Source organism: Papio anubis, chromosome 4 (genome assembly GCF_008728515.1).
Source record: "Papio anubis isolate 15944 chromosome 4, Panubis1.0, whole genome shotgun sequence".
In the NCBI taxonomy this organism is placed as follows: Eukaryota; Metazoa; Chordata; class Mammalia; order Primates; family Cercopithecidae; genus Papio; species Papio anubis.
In genome coordinates, this window is record NC_044979.1 from 7838293 (window position 1) to 7858562 (window position 20270).

The following is a 20270-nucleotide window of genomic DNA, read 5'->3' on the forward strand; positions in this document are numbered from 1 at the left end:
AGCTTCCAAACTGCTTTCAAACCCCTCCCCTCTTAGTCTCCAAAAGAGTGGATGCCTGGGTCTCCTTGGCTCCTCTGCCAAGAAAGTTTGGGTTTCCTCTGGCACTTCTCCAGATAAACCCTCCCAGCCTCCGTGGTCCTCACACTCACCTTCCCCAAGGGCTGCAGCGCAGGGCCTGCCCAAGACCCCACCACACCCTGTCTGTCCTCACCTGGGGGCCACACCGCAGTTCACACCTGGATGTGCAATGGCCCCCTGAGGTTCACTGGTTCCTAAGAGGAACTCGTGATCAGCCCGTAGGGGACAAAACCGTCTACCCAGCCTCTCAGCACAAGAGAGGCTCCCTGTCCTCTCCCTCTCGCAGGCATCCAAATTCTGAAGCTTCCACCTCCTGAGAACGTCTCTCCTTTCGGCCTCCCTTTCTTTGGCTGGATGACCCCAAATCTCGCCCTAATGCTTCTCCACTGGCCCCCTCTCCGTCACCTGCTAAGGAAGGGCCACGCTCCTTAAGCTGAGGCGCCAGCAGATTTACAAGTTTTGAGGGAAAACAACGTATTTCTCTGGTTAGGCCACTCAGGGCATAAAAGACCCAAGGCCCTGGGAGACCCCACGACGGGGCTTCCTTTTGGAGTCTGCATAGAGCAGAGCGTGCAGGGCTGGTCGTCCCGTTGCGGGCTGGCTCGCCAAAGACGCCCCTTCCTTGCCTTGCTCCCCCAGGCTCTTGAGAGAGCCCTGGAGAGTTCTGGAAATCCTGCTACCTTTAGGACCTGGGGGATCCGAGTAGGGGGGGGTCACCTTCCCCGCCCCCAGCAAAGTCGGCGCCGGATCTGCCCTAATGGAAACCAGCAGCCAGGAACTCCAGGAGGGCTCAGGCCGACCCTGAGGGCCATCAGAGGTGCGCCAGGCCGAGGGAGCTCGCGGCGGCTGGAAGATGAACTTGACATCCCGGCTCCACCGACCCGTCAGCGGCTCGCACCCCATCCCCACTCCGGCCGGACCAAAGTAGAATCCGGGGTGTGCACGTGATTTCCCAGGGAGGGCGGACTCGGGGCTTTCCCTGTCGCACCCTCCATCGGGGGACCGTCCCCAAGTCCCTGAGAGTCCCTCGGGCAGGATCCTTAGGGCTCAGAGCATAGGAGGACCTGGCTTGCGTGGTGGAGGCGAGCAGCCGAGGGGTCGGTGGAGCTGCGCCCCAAATGAGTTCCTGGCGCGCGGTTCTCCCCACCCGGACCCTTTGTCCGCCTCCTTCTCCCTCGTCCCGGCCCTAGGCTCAGGGGACCCAGGCGGCAGCGGCGGAGGTGGTAGAGGCAGAGCCCAGAGGCGCAGCCCTGACAGCTGGGAGGGTCTCACGTGGAGCCGTCCCCGGGATCCGCGCAGTGACGGCGGGGGGCGAGGGGGTGGGTAGGCTGCGGGCGCGCGGGATGGGGGCTGGGGCGCAGCCCGAGAAGTGGGAGGGGATCGGGTGAGGGGTGGTCTCTGAGGAGGAGCCAGGCTGGACCTTATTGTTCCGCGCTCGGCCGGGGAGGGCGCGGGGCGTTCGGCTTCCCATGTTCCTCTCCCCGCCCCCGCCCCGTGGGCGCGAGAGGAGGCTGGGGGCTCCTTGTGCACCCGAGACGCCGCTGCCTGGCTCGCCGGGTGGGGTGTGGGTCCTCCGAGCGGTGCCGGGAAGGAGGTGCTCTCTGCCCGCGCTCCCAGGACTGCTCTACCCAGGGCGGGGGTCCGGAGTGGGCCGACCCCTGCAGCGCCCTGGGTTGGCGGGCCCAGAGGCTGAAGGCAGCGAGGAGCTAGGGTCCTTCACCCTCGTCGCATGCCTCCCCAGGAGTCGGCGTCCCAGTTCCCCGCGATGGCCGCGGGCCGCTGCCGTACGGAGACGCCGCGCGGACTCCGGAGCGCCCCTTCCTAGCGGGGCGCAGCTCTTTCTTGTCCCCCGCCGGGCCAGCGGGATGGGGGGCGGAGGGTCGGTCCTGAAGGTCTGCGCGGACCACCGCGGGGGCATCAACTGGCTGAGCCTGAGCCCCGACGGGCAGCGCCTGCTGACGGGCAGCGAGGACGGCACGGCCCGGCTCTGGAGCACCGCCGACGGCCAGTGCTGCGCGCTCCTGCAAGGTAGACCCTCCCACCCCCTCCCTGCCCTCTTCGCCGTCGCTCACCGGCCCCAGACCGCGGACCCCAGCTCCTGCGCCCGGACCCCAGCTCCTGCGCCCGCAGATCCCTTTCTAGAAGTCCAGCCCCGCTCATCCCCGCACACTCGCGGAAGAGTGTTTGTCTGGGCCCACCATCTGGCTATTGAGCTCTCGGCAGGGCAGGGTGAGGTCCGGGGGTGGAGTGCGGGTGCGGAGCAGGGTGCGGCCGGGGGGCGTCCGCTACAAAGGCGAAGATCATTTGTCAACCAGCGTCAGGAAATCTCCCTTGACAACAATGTTAACAAACAAAAAGTTAAACATATACCCCTTCTAAGCAAACCTTCCCTTGTCTCTAGGTGTTTTGTGGCCTCTTTGTGGCCAATTGTGCTCTTCTGGCATTTCCTGTTGACGACTATCGTAGTAATAATAGGGGCTTGTTAAGAGCCAGCGGTGCGGAGAAGTGTGCCGTCGTCACACTATGTTACCCCACATACAGACATGGAAGCAGGCTGGGAGTTAAGGAATTTGCCCAGGTCGCACAGCCAGTGAGGGGTAGATGGCAGTCTGAGCCCTCTCATTGCTGTAAACCCTGCCTGCATGCCTGTTGATTTCTATTTGTGTCCTGTACTCATTCAGGAGGTCAGTGTGCCTCGGGTTCACCTTCTCCTGGGCCTGTCCCGTGCACTGTGAGGTCCCTTTCAGCTCTGACCCTCCTACCGCCCAGGTAGCACATGCAGTGGATGAGCCGGGAGGCTTTCTGTTGTGGGTAGTTCTTTATCACCGCCGGCTTTTCCATCATCATCATCAGTGAACTCTCTGGGGCCTCGCTCAGGCCTTCCAACTTAGCTAGGATATTAGCCCCAATATTGGCTAATCCTGATACTGATGGTTTTAAATAAGAGCAGTTGACCAGGTGTGGTGGCTCACACTTGTAATCCCAGCACTTTGGGAGGCAAAGGCGGGTGGATCACCGGAGGTCAGGAGTTTGAGACCAGCCTGGCCAACATGATGAAACCCTGTGTCTAATAAAAATACAAAAAATTAGCCGGGTGTGGTGGCGGGCGCCTGTATTCCAGCTACTGGAGAGAGGGAGGCAGGAGAATCATTTGAACCCAGGAGGCAGAGGTTGCAGTGAGCTGAGATAGTGCCATTGCACTCCAGCCTGGGTGACAGAGCCAGACTCTGTCTCAAAAAAAAAAAAAAAAAAGAAATAGTTAGGGTAGATATTTCAAACCCAACAGGGATGACTTTTGGATTACCGGTTACTTGGGAGTTGGTGTGGATAATGGAGAGGTGGCCACAAACTAACCACATCGCCCCCAAACAGCCACACACACTTACAGGCATGCAACCAGGAACGGAAAATGTGAGGTCTTTTAGAAATGTTAAGTCCAGTTGGTATTGCTCCCAAACATAAGACTGTATTGGGAGTAGAGGGGTGGGTGGTGTTCCTGAGATGCAGATCCCCAGGCCTGGGATCCAGTGATGCAGTCCTCCGTGAACAGAGCTGTAGAATTGGCGTTTCTTGTTGTTGTTGTTTGAGATGGAGTTTCACTCTTGTTGCCCAGGCTGGAGTGCAGTGGCATGATCTTGGTACCCTGCAACCTCCACCTCCTGGGTTCAAGCGATTCTCCTGCCTTTCTCCTGCCTCAGCCTCCTGAGTAGCTGGGATTACAGGCGCTCGCCACCATGCCTGGCTAATTTTTTTGTATTTTTATTAGACTTGGGGCTTCATCATGCTGGCCAGGCTGGTCTTGAACTCCTGACCTCAGGTGATCCACCAGCCTTGGCGTTCCAAAGTGCTGAGATTACAGGTGTGAGCCACTGCGCCCAGCCTAGAATTGGCATTTCTAACAAGCTTTTGGGTGGTTCTTATGCACAGCTGGCCCCGGGAGTCCCTGGGCTGGGGATGATGGATTGTGGAAGCCCAGCTCATTAGGTGGGTTTTCTCCCCAGTGGGGCTCCAGGCTTTGCCAGACTGCCTGTGGCCTGGTGGGTCCTTGGCTTTGCCCCCATGGCAGCTCTGGAGCCTCACCAAGCCTCCAGGGCCTACCCTCCTGCCCAGCTCTGTGCCTGGCACCTGTGCTTCCTTCCTTCACACCCACTTTGGTGACCCTCACGGCTGCTTGTCCCCTTGAGGTACTTACACTCGCTTTCCAGGGAGGGTGCCCGATCTTCTGCCCTAATTGAGGGCAGGGCTGTCCCCACTCAAGCAGGAAACTGGAATGAAAGAACTGCAGCCCATTTTGCTAGGATTATTTTTGCTATTATATGGGTTGGCATTTCAGAAATTTTCAAGGACGGGGACAGAGGTCATCTTTCTTATCCTGAGATTCTGCTGATACACTCAACTTGTAAGAGTCATCGCGAGTGTGTGACAGTCCTTTGGTGTGGACCCCCGAGGAAAGCAAGGTCTTGCCAGTTCCTTTCTCCCGCAGGATTTTTTTTGTATCAGTGAAATATTAAAACGTCTTAACATTTGTTTAGTGCCCCATATTTTATAAATACACATCTCTGTGCTTTGTTACTGTGTAATGATAATCCTCACGACACTGAGGCGGGTGGGATTGACACCAGTTTACAGAGGAGAGTGGGAGGTGCAGATTCCTTAGCCGCACACGCGGCATTCCCGTTGTTTTCTAGATACCACCGACAATGGGGTGGGTGCTGTCGCCAACATCCCCGGAGGCGCGGTGCGGTTGCAGGACTCATCCAGGGTGCCGCAGCTGGTCTGTGGCAGAGAGGGCTTCTGAAGACTGCATGGCGCTTCTCTTACCCCAGATGCCACTGCGGGGGAAGTTGTGTCCGGACCACACGGTTGGTCTGTGGTGGCCCCATCCCTAGAAGCGTCCTCACTCTAAATCTAGATCTTTCCATTCTGGCTCCTTCCTGGTCCTTGCACAGCTCTGGTCCACAGGAGCCTGTGGTTGGCCAGTCCTGGATTTCTTGGGCAGAGCGGCTGGGGCTGGCGACTCCTAAGACCTCTCTAGAGGTCTTTCCTCTGGAGACCTCTGGCTGTGTTCATGGCAGCAGGGGCAGTCAGGGGCTGGCTCACAGTGAAAAAGGCTTCATTGCAATTACTCTGCAAAGAGAAGAATTACTTGCCACGTGCTTATCCCTGACCCCCTCTTTTTCAGGTTTATTCATTGGGTATCTCCTTACTTGGGGGCACTTTGTTGGTTTGGTGAGATGAGTGGCATTTTCCGAAATGGTGGTGCCTATCCTATCCTGTTCCAGTTGAGTAGGGGACTCAGCCTGAAGGTGGCAGCCCACTGTGACTGTCCCACTCGCTTCCTCGGCTTCTAGGGGGCGGGGATTGTGTTTCATTTCCTGGGTACAACCGCACATTCCCATTTGCTGGGAGCCTGTGGCTTAGGAGATTCCCTGTGAAACCTGGCAGGAGAGCAGTGGCGGAGAAGACTGGGCTGAAGGAGGCCTGGAGCACACCAGTAACAAGAGCTACAGCAGCCTCACACGGCTTGGGGGCAAGTGACCGCTCCCACCGGAGAAGTCCAGAAAGCCAAGCTGCATAGGTCTTGGTTCAAAGTGGGGCCTTGCAGATTTGCTACAAGTCTCTGGTGGCCACTTCAGTGTCCATTTCAGCCATACTGTCGGTGCTTCTGGGCCCAGATGTCACCTGCCTCAGGGTCCCGGCACCCTCAAAACTGGGTTCTAACAGGAGAGTTTAATAAAGGGACACTCTGCAAAATGCAGGTGGAGCATAGAAGAACCACAGTGACTGTGGCTCGGACCAGCAAGGCTGCCACCTCTTCTGGGCCTGAGTCCGGGATGCAGCCGCTGCATCCTAGAAACAGCTGAGAGGGCTTCCTTCCAGGTTGGATGGCCACAGCCAGTCTGAGGGAGCCCTACAGGGTCGGAGCTGGGGGAGGGGAACGTATCCTGACCTAGAGTCTCCACCTGCAGCTCCCACTTGTCCGAACCCACGGTGGGCTCCCTTTTATCTAACCCAGTGGGAGTCTTAGATAAGAGTGAGCCCACTGTGGATTCATGTAGTTGGTGGGGGCAGGGTGGAAAAGAGGGGGATTGGGGAGCAGAGGAAGGCTCAGTCCTGGACGGCAGGCTCAGTGGGGCTTTCCCAAGTGAAAATAACCCCTTGTGCTACAAGGGCTGGAGTAAGCCAGGTCAGCAGTGCCATCCCTGCCCCGTGTGGCCACCAGGGCAGCTGTCCAGTCCGTTGTCTGAAGCTGGGACACAGGGAAGGGAGACACAGCTTCCATGCAAGTCTGGGACAACAGGCCCACTGCAGCCCACCGCCAGCAGAGACCTGCCACCACCAGGTCCGAAGCTCTGAGCTGCTTTTCCTGCATGGGGTGGTGAGGGAGGGAGCAGTTTGACTTGCAACTTCCAGTGAGTCCTCAGGGTGTGCAGGCGCTACCTTGGCAGAAAACTATCGGCCTCAGCATGTTCTTTGAACATAATAACTGCATCTTACCTGCATTCTTCATCCCTTCAGAAATATTTATTTTTAGTTTGGCTTTTTTGCTTATTCTGCACAATCCCTGCAGCCCCTGGAGGTACGATGAACCCGCCCTCCCCAATGCCTTCCCTCTTCTGTCCTGGGGTCCGCGGGGTTGGGGTGGGTGCCTCGTTGGGGTGAGGGCCTCAGCTCCAGGGGTGGCAGGCCTGGGTCCGCCTCCTCCGTGCTAGGGTGATCCCGCAGGCCTGGGTCAGTGGAGGCCTTGTTAGTATTCTGTGGAACATGGGGATTGGGGTTGGGGACATGCTCTGTTGGCCCGGCTCTGACCCGTGACTCACTCGGGTGTGTGTTCAGATGTGGGTGACTGCTTGGAAACCCAGGGGAAGAGCCTATCCACAGCAGAACCCTGACCGCTGTGGGCCTCTGCTGGCTCAGTGCCAGGCTCTGCCACAGGGCAGAGGGCAGAGGGCATCAGGGCAGCCTGGCCCGGTTCAGAAATGGAGGGTTCTTTAACCTTCATCATTGCCTGTTTTCTTCAATCTTTGTATGTATTTACATTCTTATCAATTTGCCGTCATCTGCATATATATCCTGTAATCCTTACACACATCATAAAGTGATCCCTCATTTCAGGTCTTCAGCATCTCTGGCTTCAGGCGTTAGTTCCACCAGGTATAGATGCCACAGCTCACTAGCTGCCATTGGCTTTTAAGTGCTTTTCTTGGCTTAACATACGACTCACTCCTGCGCTTCACCTTCCTGTGACTGAGATGGGGCGGGAGCAGCTGGGCTTGGCATCGGCCCCACAGGATCCTTAGGCAGGTGCCCGGCACCTGAATGCCCACAGCACATCTTGACCGCCTTTCTATCCTGGGTGTCTCCAGCCTGGATCTCTCTGCTGAGCCCTGCTGGTGGCAGCAGGGAGGGTGGGACGGATCTGTTCCCAGGGAAAGTTTATTGACAATCTTAAAATATTTTATAAACCCTCTGGGGTTGGCAAAAATCTAGCCTGTGTTTTGGCAAACACATTGCCCTCAATGTTTAAGCCGACATGTATTTTAAAGGAAACAGAATCTGCAGTTTCTTCAAATGTTGACTTAATCCGTGCATTGTTTTCTTAGCAGCCTGGTATATGCCCTCCAGGGAGACGGGAAAACTTTTTTGTTAAATTATGTTTCTTAGAACTCAGGACGTTGCGTTTTTCCAAGAGTAACTGAACTTAAACTCAGGGGGTCGGAGGAAGGGGTGGATGTGAATTGGCTCGAAACTACCCAGGAATTTTAAATCCCTGTCTGCCCAATACCAGCTGTCTAAATGAAATTTTAAAATTCTATCAACATTCTTCGTGTAATCAGTACATTTCCCCAAATGTGTGGATGTGTGAATTCGTCCGTTGTCTCATCTGTAAAATGGCTCTTAGTTCTAACAGTCTTTTGATTGGACTTCCTGGTCCCTGAGTTCCTCAAATCCAGTTGGGCCTTCCTGTCCAACACGTTCTGCACCTGTGGGTTCATCCAACCACAGATGAAAACCATCCAGGAAGAAAAAAAAACTCCACAAGCCTCCAAAAAGCAAAATTTGGCTTCGCTGCTCACCGAGTACTACGTTGAATCCACACGAGTGAAGTGATGTGTAGGCATCACAGTGGCTGTCATAAGTAACCTAGAGATGAATTAAAGTATGCGGGAGGATTGCATAGGTTATGGGCAAATGCCACGCCACGGGGACCTGAGCGTTGTGGAGTTTGGTATCTGCAGGGGATCCTGGAACTAATCCTTGATGGGTATTGGGGGACAACTGTGTACACACCATCTTTACCTGAAGGGAAGGCCCTACTAGCATCAGAGACCCTGAGGGCCCCCAGGGCTGCTAAGCAATGCCTGAGGCATAAACATTGATCTGGCAGCCAGGGCAATAGTCAAGCTATCTAACTGCACCCATGAGATAGAGTCCCAGCCAGCCGGTGGGGTAGCTCAGGTGCTGGGACCCCAGACATCGTGGCACGGCCCTTCACTCTTGGCCCTCCATTCTGGCCTCATCAGCCATCTGCTAAGCACTCAGACTCTGGCCTGGAGGCGCCCCATGGAGCCAGCCCTGCATGCCTGCTCTCCCAGCCGCTGTTCTCCCTACAGACACCAAGTCACCTTCTTCCTGGTCCCCAGTGCTCAGGCACTGTGGTTGTATTCAGCGCCCACCTGGATAATCTAGGAAAATCTCCTCAGTCAAGGTCCTTAACCTCGTCACATCCACAAAGACCCCTTTCCAAGTAAGGTCACATTGACAGGTTCCAGGGATTAGGACCTGGTGTCTTGGGGCCGTCGTTCTGCCTACCACAGTATCTCTCCCCAGTGTAAGAAAAATAGTGAACATGCGCCGTTCCCTCTGCGGCTGCCTCTGTCCTCAGTCTGCGCTACATCCCGTGAGGCAGGCACTGTCCCCATCCCAGGTGAGGAAACGTGGAATGCAAAAGCTGAAAGGTTTGAAAAAGACTAAAAGAAGATGATAAAGAATGAGGAGGGAAGGAGATGAGGGAGGAAGGCAAAAGTGGAAGCCAAGGAAACAGGGTTTAAGGTGCAGGCGAGTACCCATGGATTGCTCCTGCTGCTGATGGCTGCTGTGAAACCTCAGTTCTTGTCTTCTTAGTTTAAAAGAATTGAAACAAGAGACACAGCAAAGGAGATGCAGCATAGAGCAATGTATTGCACAGGAGGAAGAATACCCTGAAAGTTAGGTGCAGAATAGACAGGATGCCCCGAGAGGGGAGTCAGGGTGGGCTGCCCATGAAGATGAGACAGCAGAGACCGGCTGGAGGAAGGATCCCTTTTTCGGAGTCTTACCTGATTATTCGTGAGCAGGTGGGGAAGGGGGTTGCTGGGAAGCATGTTCTGTGTGCACATGCACAGTGGCTGTGCATCCCTGTTCATACGTCACATGTCTCACTGGCATCTTACATCTCCATGCAGGGCTGTGTTTTTACTATTGTAATGAGCAGAGTGTCACTCTGAGGACAGGTAAAAATCAAAGTGCACGTGCTCTTTACAGGGGAAAGTCCCTACTGGAGACAGCTTTGCTTGAATGAGCCTGCCTGCCGTGCGAATCCTGGGGCTTACTGTGTTGACGGCGCAGTCGCCATGGTTGCTGCATCCTGAGGACATGGCTACTTCCCTGACTATCTGTCCTGCCTCACTGGTACCCCACGCTTCCTGAGAATCACTCAGACTGAAGTCATTCTTTAAAAAGGATGAGTTGAGGGCTGGGCACGGTGGCTCACACCTGTAATCCCAGCACTTTGGGAGGCCGAGGCAGGAGGATCACTTGAGGTCAGGAGTTCGAGACCAGCCTGGTCAACATGGCGAAAACCCATCTCTACTAAAAATACAAATAATTAGCCCAGTGTAGCAGCGGGCGCCTGTAATCCCAGCTACTCAGGAGGCTGAGGCAGGAGGATCACTTGAACCCGGGAGGCAGAGGTTGCAGTGAGCCGAGATCGCACCACTGTACTCCAGCCTTGTGTCAGAGTGAGACTCTGTCTCAAAAAAACAAAACAAAACAAAACAAATGCTAATTGACTCCAGCTTGTCTCAAACACTCTCTACATCCTGCTTTCTTCCCTTTTCAAACATTGTTCCCAGAAGAAAAGCAGCAGCTGGCATCCCCAGTATGCTCATCCCCAGTATGCTCAGTATCTCTCCTGTCCCTCATCTGCAGGACACGAAAGCTATGTGACCTTCTGCCAGCTGGAGGATGAGGCTGCCTTCACATGCAGCGCCGACTGCACCATCAGGAGGTGGGACGTGCTCACCGGGCAGTGTCTGCAGGTGTACCGAGGACACACATCCATTGTGAACAGGTCAGCCTGGCTGGGGGCTTGAGCCGAGTCTCACCATGGGCCCCTAGTGGGGCTGAGGGGTCAGAGATATGGGCCCCTGCACGTGAGGGCCCTCAGCTCTCTGGGGAAGTAAAAACGTGAACAGCTGGGAGGTGGTCAGTAGCACCCAGTGACGTGAACCCAGGACAGGTAGCAAGCTCAGTGCCCACGGCTGCATGTGGGGCAGGGAGGCAATGCCCATCCTCTGAACTGAGCCTGATGCTTTCCCCTTGGGGGCACAGCTGCTCCCTGCTGGGTGCAGGGAAAGGCACCAGAGCCTGCAGCTCGTATGGATGGGGACAGATTCCGTAGGAAATGGTTTAATTGAGACCCGATGGTGGACAAAGGTTTGCAGGAGGAGGAGCGTGGGGGATTGTTCTGAAGATGGAGTTGAGGGTATTTTTAAGCCTCTCCTTTCTTTGTGGCTGTGGAAAATATCCCAGCCCCTCCTTCTCAAGAAAGTTGGAATTGTTCCTTTCTCAATGAATTTGGGTCTGAGCTGAGCAATGGAAATTCCTTTGCTGATCAGATCAGTTGGACACTGTTGGAGTCACCTGTGGTGGTCGCCTCGGACTCCTGAGGGAAACCTCCTGGTGCCCCTCGGGCCTGGAAGCTGCACTGGAGGAGGGGCGCTGCCTGGAAGCTGATCCAAGTAAAGACAGGGTGGTGCAGGCTGGCACTGGGGGGGTCCTGAAGGTGGGGCTGGGGGCGCAGACCAGACAGGATGAACCCCGCCAGAGGGATGCTGCTGGTTGAGCTTTGACGGGAACCCCTACTCAGTGGACCAGCACAGTGGGGACAGGAAAGGCAGTGAGAGCCATCAGCCCAGCTCACTGGAGTCCCAGATGGCTGTAGCCAGAACCGATAACCCATAGTCGGCGGGCAGGGAGCTGGGTGACACCCTGAGGAGGAGGCTGAAGGGATGTGGGGACTTCTTAGAGTGAATGGGGGGTATGCAGACATCAGGTAGGGTGCCCGACTGGCCCCAGCCTTCCTCAGCTGAAGCAGGTGAGGCCCTGAGACCTGCCCAGGCAGCCCACAAGGTGGTAAAGAAGGGGCCAGATAACTCAGGGCTCACAGCTCCACTGGCCTCTTCCCAGCACTCTGACTTCCCTGAGAAAGAAGTTTGCCAAGGAAGAGGAGAATGGGGCTGGGGAGCACCCTCCTATGAGTCAGGCAGAGGCTACGATGGGCTCAGCAGGGAGAAGGCCTGCCAGCAGTGACCAGTGGGCCCTCAGCTGCCAAACCCACAACTGTCAGATGCTTCTCAAAAGCAAAACTGGACCATTTAAGGTAGAAATCATGCTCGGCCAGGTTAACTCTTGCATGTGCACACACAACTGACACATACACACATGCACACACAACATACATATACATCATACACACAACTTACATACACATGCATACACAACATACATATACACCATACACACAACTGACACACATACACATGCATACACAACATACATATACACCATACACACAACTTACGTGCACACACACACAACATACATATACAACATACACACAACTTACACATACACACGTGCACACATACACAACATATACACTCATACACAAATTACATACACATACAACATGCATACAACATACATATACACCATACACACAACTTACACACATACACATGCATACACAACATACATATACACCGTACACACAACTTACATACACATGCATACACAACATACATATACACCATACACACAACTTACGTGCACACACACACAATATACATATACAACATACACACAACTTACACATACGTGTACACATACACAACATACATATACACTCATACACAAATTACACACGTATACAACATGCACACAACATACATATACACCCATACAACTTACACATATGCACACACAACACACACATGCACACACACAGACACACAACTTACACAAGCAACAAAACATACACATATACACACAAAGTACATACAGGCACACATCACACACAGCACACATGCACGTGTACACACACGCACACACATACATATACACATGCACGCGTGTACACGTGCTCACAACACATACAAATACACACACTATTTTGGATCAGTCACGGCTCCAAACCCACAGCTCTGTGTAGATATTTGCATGATTAAGTAACTGTCCTCATAAATCAGATCCCTGAGGAACTCACTTCCTCCCGTGTTTTCAGAGCCAGGTCAGGCCTGTGAGCTTCGGGGTCACCGATGGCTCAGTGGCCTGGCGTCCCTGCTTTCTCATACCAGGCAGGACTCAGCCACCCTCTCCATGCCCCAAGGCCTCCCGCTGTGCCCTTCCTCCCACTACACCCTCTTCCTCCCGCACTTTGCCTCAGCAGCATCAAGGCATCATTTCCTTTAAAAATACATGTAGTCCCAGCTGCTCGGGAGGCTGAAGCAGGAGAATCACTTGAACCTGGGAGGTGGAGGTTGCGGTGAGCCGAGGTCGCGTCACCGTGCTCCAGCCTTGGCAACAGAGTGAGACTGCATCTCAAAAACAAAACAAAACAAAAAAAACATTTCGTGAAAATCATCCTATCTGGGTCTTAGGGAAGAAGCCAGCTGGAAAGGGGTAGTTGGCATTTGAGTGCAGCCTGTGTTGTTGAGCTGCTTGTGGGAAGTGAGGAATGTTGTTGGGACCCTGCGGAGGCGGGAGGCAGCAGGCTTGTCCCCTGAGTGGGTCTCCTGTCCACACCAGGCTGGCCGGCAAGCCCTTCTCGGGGGGGCGGGAGGAGCAGCAGGTCTGGCTGAGGTCCTGATTCAGGAGGGTCCCACCCTGGCAGGGATGCACCTTGCTCCAGCGCAGCCACGGCCGCATCCCTTGGCGGTCTCCTCTTCTGGGGTGCAGGGCTTCTTACCAAGGGTGTGTGTGCAGACCCCCTGAGGTTCTGTGCAAAGCTCTGCACTGAATGTGCAGCTACTGCAAATGTGTGTTTTTCTGGGGAGCTCTTGGTTTTCATCAAAATGAAAATAAGAGTGGTGAATACTGTGTGGGGGCCTTGGTCTCCCATGGTTGGTCAGTTGCACTGCATGGACGTGTTGTAACCGAGCGAGTTAGAGAGAAACGCCACACTTTGAGACGAATTCAGGAGTCCTTTATTAGCCGGCGACCGTGAGACGGCTAGTGCTCAAAATTCTCTCGTCCCGGAAGAAGGGGCTAGATTTTCTTTTATACTTTGGTTTAGAAAGGGGAGCGGGGGAGTCTAGCTGTAGCAATCTTCCAGAAGTAAAACAGGGAAAAAAGTTAAAAAGACAAATGGTTACAGGAAAGCAAACAATTCCAGGTGCAGGGGCTTTAAATCCATCACAAGGTTGGGCTTTGGGCGCTATCAACCGGACACAAACGCGGGGGCTTTCGGTACTATCGATCTGGCGAATTCCTGGGAACTGCGGATGTAGCTTGCCACAACATCAGTTAATTGCACAGCAATTATCAGTTAATTGCATTCTTTGATGTGCTGGGAGTCAGCTTGCACAATGAGAAAGGGTGGGTAAGGAACCCTTAATGTCTTGCAAATGAAGGAGCCAAATGGAGTCCATCTGTCCAGCTTTCTCGTCTAAGAGAGAGTCAATTAGGTTAATACAAGTTAGGGTATCACAGACGGACTCTCTTGGCTACCCAACCCCCAGTTCCCAGCCCTGTGGCTGGAACCCTGTTGAGGCTGTGACCTCAGTCTGCATGGGGATTGCCATGAGAGCTGGCAGCAGAGGCCCCCACTGGCTGTGGCATGATTCCTGGCTGTGCCTCCCACAAGCACCCCTGGGTGCACTATGGGAGTTCCCAGTGCTCTCCAGCCTCGCAGGGCCCTCATCTGAAGTGCCCCGGCCCAGCCCCTTGAGCCGGCCCTGTTCCCAGGGTGACCAGCATGTCCCACTCTGCCCTGGACTTTCTCAGTCTTAGGCTGAAAACCCTGCATCCCCAGAAGCTTTTCAACTCTGGGCAAGCTGGGAGGGCTGTGCTCCCCTACCTCCTCCCCCTACCCCCTACCCCTACCCCCTTCCCGCTGCTCCTGGAGAGCTGCTGTGGGGATGTTGGAGGGATCCCAGCAGAGTATATAAGCTTGGTCCCTGCTACAGGTACCTGCCTAGGGGCAGGCAAGGAAGGGTAGGCATGAGGGGAATCAGGGTGGCTTCCTGGAGGTGGGGGCAATTTGAGCTGGACTTTGGAAGGTGAGTGTGGCAAGCTGGGCAGACACAGGGAGAGGTTATTTTAGCTGCAGTGCTGAGCATGGCCCGTTGGGAGGCTGTGTGGATTCTGGAACCTGTGCCTTCTGATCCCTGACCCCTTCCCTCTTGCCCCCAGGATCCTGGTTGCCAACAACCAGCTCTTCAGCAGCTCCTATGACCGGACAGCTCGGGTCTGGAGCGTGGACAAGGGGCAGATGTCCCGGGAGCTCCGGGGCCACCGAAACTGCGTGCTGCCTCTAGCCTACTCTGCCCCGTGGGACCTCCCCAGTGCTCCCTGTGTGGAGGAGGCCGTGGCCGGGGGGCTCCTGGTGACCGGCAGCACAGACGGCACAGCCAAGGTGTGGCAGGTGGCCAGCGGCTGCTGCCACCAGACACTGCGGGGCCACACGGGCGCAGTGCTGTGCCTGGTGCTGGACACGCCCGGCCACACAGCCTTCACGGGTAGCACCGACGCCACCATCCGTGCCTGGGACATCCTGAGTGGGGAGCAGCTGCGGGTGTTCCGGGAGCACCAGGGCTCCGTCATCTGTCTAGAGGTGAGACTGTCCTGGTCCCCACCCAGCTGCCAGGGGAGCCCAGGTCACCCCCTGCACTGCTGCCCTGCCCTAGGTGTCCGTGATTCGGCTGCATAACAAAGCGCTGCAGATGGGGGCCTGGCAAGCGCCACAGAGGCCTCGCGGTCCTGGGGCTGGGAGTCCAAGATACAGGGTCCGCAGGATTGGTTTCTGGTGAGGCCTCTCCTTAACCTGTAAGCGCTGCTTTCTCCCTGTCCTCGTGTGTGTGTGTGTGTGTGTGTGTGTGTGTGTGTGTGTGTGTGTGTCCTAATATCTTCTTAGAAGGACACCAGTCATACTGGATTAGGGCCCCGTATGAACTCATTTTAACTCAACTGCCTCTTTAAAGACCCTCTTTCCACAAGGCCACATTCATAGGTACAGGGGCCAGGTAGGGCTGCAACATGTGAATCTGGGGTGGGCACGACGTAGCCTGTAACACTCAGCTTCTGGATTTGCATGCTGGGCCGGGGCTGGGGCACATCCTGCCTGCAGGGCGCCTGGAGCAGGTGTTGACTGTTGTCCTGGTTTGTCTTTGTGCTGTCAGGCTGAACACCGGCAGCCTCCTGGGCTCCGTCCTCCTGGCCTGGGGACTGGGACGTGGCCTGTCATGCTGTAAGCCGACAACCAGGATAGAGGAAACACACAGTGCTGTAATGGTGTGGCCTTGTGGGATGTGGGGTTGCTGCCCCGTCTCTGTTGCCTCCCCTGGACAAGCCACCCAGCCTCTGTGGGCCTCAGTTTCCTCACATGCACAAGGAGGATTACACCCCTTCTTAATTCCTAAATCCAAAAAATTCCAAAAAGTTCCAAAAAACAAAAAATTTTTTCTTAAGCTTGACACGAAAACTCTTGGTGGCAGAGTCTGGCCTGAAGAGACATGTGACTGTGTGCGCTTCCGTCATCCCAGTGCCTGAGGGTCCTCACACCTTTACTGCAGATGCAGGAGTGTGTCTGTAAGCCAAAAAATCCCGAAACGCGTGGTCCCAAGGTTTTGGATAAGGGATTATGGTGTGAAGTTGCCCCATCCGTGGGCTTGTGGGGATTTGGTGAATCAATGGAAGACGCATGGACAGTGCTGCCAGGCAGCCCTTAGCCGCCGTGACTGCAGCCATCCTTGCTGCTGTTGTTGTGAAGGACCTAAAGGTGTGCCTGGCCGGAGGACCTGTTGGGTGTGATCCCCCACGCTGGGGTCTAGATGTTCCCGGCTCAGTCTTGGCCAGCCTCTGCCCTGCTCCAGGGCGGGCCCAACCCCTGAGGCAAGTGGTTGGGGTGCATTGCTGCCAGCACCTGGTGCTCAGTGAAGCCGCAGAAGATGTGAGGGACAGACTCCGGGCGACAGGGCTGGAGTTGGGGCAGCCCTGAGCAGGCGTTGCTGTGCTCAACCCCACAGGAGAGCCAGGCCAGGGACCCCATTTGGGGTTCTGGGGGTAAGGGCAGCCCCGGGGCTCTAAGACCAGGGGAGCAGGGAAGGGCTCACTTTCACGTGGAGGGAGGGTCACCCAGGTCCCTGAGATGCTGGGTGGGGCACGTAAACCCCACGTCTCTAACTCAGCTCCCACCTGAGGACATTGGGACGGGTGGACAAAGAGAAGGAAATCAGCAAATGCTGCGAGATGAGGGGCTTGGGAGGGCAGCTCGTTGTGGGGAAGGGGCACAGCGGTACAGGCCCAGCTCACAGGGTCTGTCTGCACAGGTTTCCCTTGGCCTCGGCCCCACCTCTGGTGATAAGAATGTTTCTGTTTCTTGATCTCCTGTTTTCAGGAAGGAAGAGGTCAGGGTGCGCTGCTCGCATCTGTTTTTCACGTTCATTTAACTCGACATCATCCTTATGCTGAAGGGGCGTGTCTTGGGGAGCATACTCCACTCTTCACGCTCCCCAGCCTCCCTCCGTGTCCTTACTTGTCAGATGATGGTGGGGATAACAGCTCTCCTAGTCTCCCAGCATCCCCGTGAGAGTCGGCACTAGTGGCCGAGACTCGTAAAGAGCTGGAGGCATCTGAGGCCTCTTTCCTGGCAGGCAGTTCCATGGCGGGCAGTGTGGAGTGAGGCTGAGACCTCCCCACCTGGCTCATGTCTGTGCTCTGAGCTTGCTGGGGCAGGGGGTCGGGAGGGGAAGGGGCCAGGAGTTCGCTGGGAGGCCTGTCCCAGATGGAGCTGGTGACTCGCCCTCATGTCGCCAATGAAAGAGAGGAACCAGCCCAGGCATAGAGAGGCCGCTGGCCAGGTGGAGGCAGGTGCTGGACTGGCCGGGGAGAAAAGCAGCACTGTCCTCCCAGGTGACAGCTGCCCCTACCCCAGGGGTGACGGGATCCCCCAGGTTCGCTCCCCGGGCTATTCTGTACGGTCTCTGTGCTGTTCTTCCCGGAGAGTGGGAGCATAGGGTGTCCTGGCAGAGAGTCAGGAAGGCAAAAGGAGAGAGTGCAGGGGGGCCAGCTCCCACCCCACACACCTGTGTGCACACACAGGCATAGGCGCACACACTCCACATGCACACGCATGATATGCGTGTGAACGCACACCCCACAGGCACACATGCACACATGTGTGAACACTGCACAGACACAAGCCACACACGTATATGCATGCCCACGAACATGCCACGCAGGCACACATGTCAATGGGTGTGAAGAGAGAGTCCCTGAGGGGCAGAGGCTCTGGCTGTGGACTCTGCCTTTGCTTTCTTTCCCTTTGAAACTTAGGCAGCCCCACAAAGCAATTTGAATGGGAAGAGGAGTGGGGACAGAAGGTGCCCATGGGAACAGCCAGGGACAGCCTGGCCCAGGTGGCCAGTGGGGCTCAGCCCTAGCAGAAGGGTGGGGTGCAGGGAGCCAGGACTGAGGAATGGGGAGCTATGGATACGGGCAGGGCTGCCATGAGGGCTGAGACCCCCTAGGAATGCACTGGGGGTGGGAGGTTCTGGGAGGTGGAGGTGAGCCTCTCAGGACCATTAGGTCTCGTACAGACAGAAGGAAGGCAAGAAGGCAAGGAAGGACCTAGCAGGCGCCTGGGTAGCAGCCCCACGGTGTGCAGGGTGCACAGCCTGTGACAGGCCTGGGAGGTCCCTGGGCGGCCGGAGGCCCCAGAGTCTCAACTTCTGGTAGTGGCAGGGGTGGAGTTTGCCTCCTCTGTTAGACTTGGCCTCCCCACCTGGGAGCCAGGCCCGCGGGATGAGCGAGTGAATGGGCGGCGCTCCACAGGGGTCAGAAGCTGCAGGAGGCATGGGCAAGGCCACTCCCTGGGTGGGGGCTTCAGGGGTTACATGTTCTCCACACAGGGATGCTCTCACGGTCGAGGACTCTGGGGCTTTACCCCTGTAAAACAAACCCTAAGTTCCAGCGTAAGTCCCCTTCAGGGAGGGGGTTCCTGTTCCCTGATGAGGAGTCAGTGGCGGCTGGGTGGGGGTCAAGGTGTATGAGAGGCTTGGGGAGTGGGGGGCACATGGAGAGAGGGCCTTGCTGGCCGGCTGGATGGGGGCGTGCAGGCAGGAGAGGGGACATGGCCCAGGCCTGGGTACAGGGGAGCATCAGGCTGCAGTATAGGCTGGGGCCCCCGGTCAGAGCTGGGGTCCAGGACGTCCACTCTTGGGGAGCACATGGCTGGCTCCAGCCTGGCTGTTGCGTCTCAGCTGGGCACTCCTTGCCCTGCCCTGAGCATCCGAAGGGGCTGGCAGAAGGAAGGCAGCACACGCCTTTGCAAAAAGAGCAGCTGGCACTGAAGGCAGCCAAACGTCTGGTGGTTTGGTCACTGCTCAGGTGGTCACTAAGGTAACTATTCAGTGACAGCCCGCTTCACTGGGGAAGGCTTGGTGGCTGAGGTAGAAGAAGGGCCCCCATTGCCCAGGACGGTGGGATAAGGTGTCAGCCTCACGGTGCATGGGAGGGGGCCGAGGAGGAGGGGCGTCCCTGTCCTTTGAGTTCTAGATTCTGGGTAGACAAGGGTTTCTTTCAGTTTGTTCCCACCATCTCCCTAATTGTTCAGCACCTTCTTAACCCTTGGGAAATCTGTTGGGTGACATTTTGGTGCATCCAAGTGTGTTGTAACTGCCCACGTTTAAGAGTCCCTCTTTCTCCCCATCACAGGGTGGGGAAGGCACCTTTTCCCATTCCTCCAGATCTGCCTCTTGAAAAGGACTGTCAGGCCCCAGACCCGGTGCTCAGAGAAGCAGAATCCAGTCGGCCCCTTGGCCTCGCTTGGGCTCCCAGCTCACCCAGCTGCATGTGGGGGACCATGCGGCCCACAGAAGGGACCATCTTGCCTTTCTCTTCCCTTGTATATGATTTCTTTCACCTGACACCACTCAGAACATTGGAGTTTTGCAGGGGTTAGAAGGCTGCTGTCTTACAAACTAGGTTTGATTGGGGCAATGGGACATTTCTCACACTGTCCTAAACACAGATTCAGGGGCAGGGAGCCAGGGCAGGAGGCCGGCCTCATGAGCAGATCTGGGAAGCAGGACTTCTGGGTCTGGTGTCCCCTAGCCCTCGCCGGTGCCCGCCCCCACGGGTGGCTTCGTCAGCTCTGCCTCCTGCCCTCTGTGGCTTCTCTGACACAGGGCCATCACCACCACAGCCTTCATCAGACGGGCTGGAAGTGTGGCTCATGATCTGCCTTTCCAGAAGGGCCTGATTGGCCCTCTCGGGTCCAGGAAGCACAAGAGGGGGACCCACAGGATCAGCTGGGGCCTCCCTTTCAACCATTTTCAGTGTTTACTCAGTGGCGTGAAGCACATTCACGGTGTTGTGCAAGCATCATACCATGATTTCCAAACTTTTCCATCAGCCCAAATCAGAACTCTGTTCCCCATCAAACACTGACTCTGACTCCCCACTGCCCGGGCACCTGCCCTTCTGCTTTGTGTCTCTGAATTTGATGATTCTGGGTCCTCACATGAGTGGAGTCTTGCAGGATCTGTCCTTTCCTGTCTGGCTTATTTCATGAGCGTAAGATTTTCAGGGTTCATCTGTGTTGTGGCGTATGGTGGGATTCTCTCCTTTTTCCGTGGCTGATAAATATTCCCTGGTGTGTGGACACCACGTTTCGCTTATCCGTCACCTGCTGATAGACACACGGGTTG

At 55.9% G+C, this 20270-nt stretch overlaps 1 protein-coding gene across 5 annotated transcripts in view; it reads left to right on the top strand.

Moving 5' to 3' along the window:
* Window positions 1-813: 813 nt before the first annotated feature.
* WDR86 (WD repeat domain 86) overlaps window positions 814-20270 on the top strand; it is a 32092-nt gene continuing 12635 nt past the window's right edge. The window contains exons 1-3 of one of the 5 annotated variants that reach the window (XM_021936432.2): window positions 814-895; window positions 10270-10411; window positions 14755-15175. In XM_021936432.2, the coding sequence (XP_021792124.1) occupies window positions 14834-15175 (342 nt within the window). In that variant the 5' untranslated portion in view covers window positions 814-895; window positions 10270-10411; window positions 14755-14833. The other 4 variants (XM_021936431.2, XM_021936434.2, XM_003896884.5 and 1 more) reach the window with 4 other exon arrangements.